The sequence below is a fragment of the Dermacentor albipictus genome, chromosome 1 (assembly GCF_038994185.2).
Source record: "Dermacentor albipictus isolate Rhodes 1998 colony chromosome 1, USDA_Dalb.pri_finalv2, whole genome shotgun sequence".
Classification (NCBI taxonomy): domain Eukaryota; kingdom Metazoa; phylum Arthropoda; class Arachnida; order Ixodida; family Ixodidae; genus Dermacentor; species Dermacentor albipictus.
Window position 1 is genome coordinate 264,921,198 of NC_091821.1, and position 6,014 is coordinate 264,927,211.

General features: G+C 47.3%; 1 protein-coding gene across 1 annotated transcript; it reads left to right on the forward strand.

Moving 5' to 3' along the window:
- The first annotated feature begins 3,548 nt into the window (after positions 1–3,548).
- On the forward strand, positions 3,549–4,022 carry LOC135916471 (protein TsetseEP-like). Its single transcript, XM_065449842.1, has one exon. It carries the CDS (start codon positions 3,549–3,551, stop codon positions 4,020–4,022), a length of 474 nt encoding a protein of 157 aa, XP_065305914.1.
- Positions 4,023–6,014: the final 1,992 nt, after the last annotated feature.

Below are 6,014 nucleotides of genomic sequence, written 5' to 3' on the forward strand. Positions count from 1 at the left end.
TATACAGTACCCAGAGCAGCTGCGATACCTCCATTCGAAGCAGTAATGAACAGGTTACAGAAGCTCCTTCTATAACTAGCGATGAAGTTAGAAGGGCCTTGTAAAACATGTAACGGAGAAAAGTGGCAGGAGAATATGGAATAACAGTCGATTTAATCAAATATGGAGGAGACGTAATGTTTGAAAAAAATGGCGGCCCTTTGTACGAACTGTCTATCGACCTCAAGTGTCCCAGAGAACTGCAACAATGCCTACATTATACTAATCCACAAAAAGGGAGACGTTAAAGAATTGAAAAATTATAGGCCCACTAGCTTACTCCCAGTATTTTGAATAAGGGCAACACTTCAGTCAACGAAGAGAACAGGCTGGCTTAGGAAGGGACATTCTACAAGGGATCATGCCCATGTAATAAATCATGTAATTGAGAAATCTCCAGAGTACAATGAACCTCTATATATGGATTTCATAGATTAAGAAAAGGCATTTGATTCAGTAGAGATACCAGCAGTCACATAGGCATTACGTAAATAAGGAGTACAGGAGGTATACGTGAGTATCTTGGAAAATATCTACAAAGATTCCATAGCTACCTTGATTCTCCAGAAGAAAAGTAGAAAGATACTTATAAAGAAAGCAGTCAGGCAAGGAGACACAATCTCCTCAATGCTATTGACTGCGTGCTTGGAAGAAGTATTCAAGCTATTAAACTGGGAAGGCTGAGGAGTGAGGAATAACAGCGAATATCTCAGAAACCTTCGGTTTGCAGACGACATTGTCCCATTCAGCAACGCTGGGGACAAATTGCAACAAATTATTGAGGACCTTAACAGAGAGAGTGTAAGAGTGGGGTTGAAGATTACTATGCAGAAGACAAAGATAATGATCAATAGCCTGGCAAAGTAACAAGAATTCAGGATCGCCAGTCAGCCTCTAGAGTCTGTGAAGGAGTACGTTTACCTAGGCCAATTACTCACAGGGGACCCCGATCATGAGAAGGAAATTTACAGAAGAATAAAAATGGGTTGGAGCGCATACGGCAGACATTTTCAGATCCTGACTGGAAGCTTACCGTTATCATTAAAAAGAAAGTTGCACAATCAGTGCATGCTACCGGTGCTGACATGTGGGGCAGAAACTTGGAGACTGACCAAGAAGCTCGAAAGAATGTTAAGCACCGCGCAAAGAGCTATGGAACGAAGAATGTTAGTCGTAACGTTAAGAGACAGGGAGAGAGCGGTGTGTATCAGAGAGCAAACGGGGATAGCCGATATTCTAATTGACAATAAGAAAAAAAATGGAGCTGGGCAAGTCATGTAATGCGTAGGTTAGATAAGCGGTGGACCATTAAGGTTACAGAATGGGTGCCAAGAGAAGGAAAGCGCAGTCGAGGACGGCAGAGGACTAGATGGAGTGATGGATGGATGGGTGGATGGATGGATGGGTGGATGGATGGATGAATAACTTTCTTGAGGTCCGTGAAATTAAGAAATTCGCAGGGGCTAGTTGGAACCGGTTGGCGTAGGACAGGGGTAATTGGACATCGCAGGGAGATGTCTTCGTCCTGCAGTGGGCATAAAATAGGATGATGTTGATGATGATGAGTACAATGAATGGCATAATGATCCACGTGGATAATGCAACAGGCCGAGAGGGGGGCAAGGGCGGGGGGTGGCACAGCACCGCACATGAGCATCGGTCATTGAAGTGAACGCTAATAGCGTTAGGCAAGTAACAAACCTGTGTAAACAGTAGGAGTCTCATGATCGTGACTGTTACGGTGGCGTGCCCCGAGTGATACCAGAGTGACAGCGGCTTTTGTAGGCGTGGCGTATCTCCCGCGCGCCTGGTGGCACGCTGTTGCCAGTCGAAGTCGCTGTTGATGACCAAGCTCGGCGGTAGGCGTTTCGTTCAAGAGTCTCACGATGAAGCAGGAGCCGAAGTACCAAACTTTCTGGGTAGGCACGGGATCACAAGGAGCCCGTGCTCAAGCCAGCCAAGGTCTGATGCCGGGATGTGGGTGACATAGTTTCGAGCAATGAAAAGTTGGCGTCATGTCACATTCCACATATTGGATTGCAGGCCGCTTTACAACGCTACCCTGCTGACCTATTTAACGACGCTTCAGGGTGGCATGAACCATTCTAGTCCATTCGAATCAAGAGGCATAGACCAACCCAACAGGTGATGTCCACTCAAAAGTTGTTACGCACACAGAAGGGCATTTGTACGCTTTCCTTTAACGGGACTGATTACAAGAGGACTCAATCGATGATTATTCGTGTCGTTTGTGATGTGTATTTTATTTAAATGCATCGCGCTTGTTCGAGCATACCATGTGATTTTCATGGGACGTGACATTATTTCTCATTTTAATTTTTTTATGTCGTCGTATCGACGTCCCGCTTCGTATGATTGACAAGATTTCTGTGCGTCGTATACATACTTTCGCTCACACAATAAGATGCAAGGTAAGCAATACCCTGGGCACAAACACTACGTTGTTCCGATTTAGTCCTGAATTGAAACTATGAGCTGTATAATAGAAGGATGAGGCTAACATCACGGAAGACGAGAGCGAATTGTACAACAGCAACAAGCTTTGATAATTAGACACGTTTAGGCGTTTTGGCAGACACCACACTTCTATGTATCTGCTACCATCCAACAGAGTATCATGATAAATATTAAAATACAGGCTATTGCGCGCCCTCTGAGCAAAAGACCCTGCCAGACATTAAGCACGAGTTCACAGCGCAGCAATAATGTTACTGTCTTCCACAGCAACACACGCCCAATACAATTTATAACTGCTCTGTGCACTTTGTGATTACAAATCAGAGCGCGCCACAAAGATGAAAGCACGCGCCATCCTCGGCTATCAGTTGTGGCCTCTGGCCAATCGTGCGCAACATGTACCATCGCTTACGCGCGTCACCTAGAGCGACGCAGGTCAACATAATTATGTTCGCAAGACTGCTACCGCCCTATCTTAGAAATTCCTACGTTGACGGCTACGACGGCTGTTTAGGTTTTGTAAATCGACTTGTGCTAATTATTAGCGCGAGTACTCAAGTTCGCACCTGCGCTACCATTAAATACATGTCTTTTGTAGACTACACCGCTCGTCTTTGTAGCGGCAGGCATCGCAAACTTGCTGATTTTAGGAGCCGTTTTGACTTTGTGAACACGCTTTTTTTTTTCGTGAGATATTTCTTACGCCAAATTCCGCCCCATAACCGCTTGTCTCTTCATCCAGCATGCATGACAGTTGACCTGAGCGAGCTCTAGTCATAACCTCCCTGTCTTCTTTACCCCCTCTCTCTCGACAAACCTTGTCAACATCTTGCCGCTCGAGATGTACGCCGAAACACCAACCATTACAAGCGCCAACAAACGCCGACCATCAATTGAAAGGCCGCACAGAGCCCCACGCTGCAGACTCCTGTGTAGCCACGGTTCTCAAATGCATCAATTGCATTGGGCCCCATGATGCTACCTCGAAGGACTGTCCCAAAACGAAGAAAGAAGGGGAGGTCTTGAAGCAGATGGCGAGAGATCATTCGACTCGTCGGGAAGCTGTTGCTGCCCTTAGAAAGCAACGCTCCCGACGCCGTCGGACTTCAAAGAACACAGATGCCTCCGTGAAGAGCGCGCCACGTCCAACAACTCCTCCTTCTCTGCCCAGTACGCATGGCGAAGTCGAGTCCAAGGTCGTGCCACACAACACCGATACTGAAGCTTGGCCCGTGCTACCAAAGCGACAGCCCCCGCCACAGCCGAAGAAACTGCCGGGGCCACAGCCGATGTCACAGCTGAAGCTACAGTTGAAACTACAGCCGGAGCCACAGCCAAAGCCACAGCCGGAGCCACGACTGATGCCACAGCCGATGCCACAGGTGCCACAGGTGTCACAGCCCCTGCCACAGCCGGAGCCACAGTCACATCAAAGGATACAGCACACTGTAGTAGAGTCCACAGCACCGACTCCCGATAAAGTGTCGAAGAAGACCAGCAAGTAGTGGATGATCTTTATCCAGTGCTTGCAAGTCTCGAGTAAGCCCCATAGCTCACCCGCAGCCGATAACTTCGAGCAACGATAACTGGCCCTTTGGTCGTCCCAGATGTGATGAACGCCGATCACCAGCCATGGAACTCTGCTGTGGTGTCACCGTGCTTCACTGCACACACAGTCATTACTTCGTTCCTCTTCTTTCTATTCGCCCTTGCCCTCACTCCCAATATAGGGTAGCAAACCTGACGCTTGTCGGGTTGACCTCCCTGCCTTTCCTCTCTTTGCTATTTCTCTCTCTCGCACAGTGGGCAAAAATATGGCAGACACAAAACTTAATTGCGCAAACTCAGGGGAGGCAGCGCTAACTGTGAATCAGGGGCACGCGCAGGCGTACGCGAATTATAACTGTTTAGGGATGGTACTTCATATTATGTAAAATTATCAAAAGCTGGCTAACGCACGCACTGTTTTTATTATTGATATGCCACGCCTAAACCATAAGACGCGCTTGTCCGTTCTTATGTCTGAATAAAACTATACTGTCATCAAATTTTCGAACGCATTTACGATCGCGACAGTGTGACGAAAGGTTTGACGGTGTTCCTCCGGTTAACAAACTTTTATGCTAAAAGAAAGAATAAGAGGTCGTTAACCGACATGTCAATGCATCTTTAGTGCATATACACGTCACTTTGACGTGATGAGTTAAGGCAGTTTTGGGACGTCACTTGACAGATAGGCGCGAAGTGGGCGCCGCCTAAGAAATTTTGACCAATAGTACAGTGCTAACGGCGAAAACAGCGTAGAATTGAAAACATTTTTTTTTACCTAATCAGGCATAATCAGTGTATACGCGTCATATCATATGGGGAGTTGTCGCGGTTTTTGTGACGTCGCGTGAAAGATGGGTGAAGTGGGAGGTGGCCCAATAAAATGTTTGACCAATCGTGGATAGCTAGTAGCAGAAATGAAATAGAAACAGATTGGGATAGCTTTACGTCATAGCATCTTGTGTCTTGTCTTATATATAGTTTTTGCTTTGTCCTATCTGATGTAGTACAGCGTGAACGTATGCACGTAGAGCTTGCAGGTTATATGCCCGAAGATTCGCGAAGATAGCCACGTAACTTGCCGCCAGAAGGCCTACACATGGAAGTCTACTGGCACAGTGCTAAATTTCCGGCTGAAAAACGCGCTAGAAAGCATCTGTACCATATAATGCAAGCCTTGAGCATCGTTTTTTTTTCTTTTTAGCACAATAATGATAGGATAGTTTATGCAGAAGCGACGACCTACAGCGCCTTTGGGCAATAGTTCGGAAAACTACTGCAGAATTTGTGGGCCCATATTCGCGAGAAGCTCTGGCGCTAGAATTATTTGGAAGCGCAGTTTACAGCCAATCCCTAATTATTCTGGATATGTTATTAGTGAAAGTGAACGGCCAATGGCAAACAGCACTTGCAAACGGAAATCATAGTGCATTCGGTCCCTGTTACACCTGCACACCTGCACGGGAGTAGCTAACACGCGCTTAGATCACTGAATGGCTTTAACCGTGTGTCACAAACGGGTCATACAAGACGAAATGCAAGCCACTGGTTCGCGATATGCGTGTTTTCTGATGAACCTTGCTCGCGAATGGTTCCACAGACCTTGCGATAGAGGAGCTAGAGAACACCCTGATGACCACGTCGACCCTGATAGCCATGTAGCAGTGCCCTGCGGCACGGCCACCTGCACCTCAACGACAAGAAGTGGTTCTCCGGCCATCGAGCCACCTTGCGCGTACGGTTGAGCAAAGGAGGCGCAGCAGCCAGGTTTTGCAGCTGATGGTCAATAGTGCGACATGTGCGGGTTGTTTACTCCAGGGTGACGGGCACAAATCGACAGTTAACGTCGCGCACCGTAAACATAAGGTTCGCGCAGCAACGACCGGTTGAAGAGAGGTTGAATAACACGACCCAAGGCCAACCGGGCCGCGCGCACCAGGGCAACAACC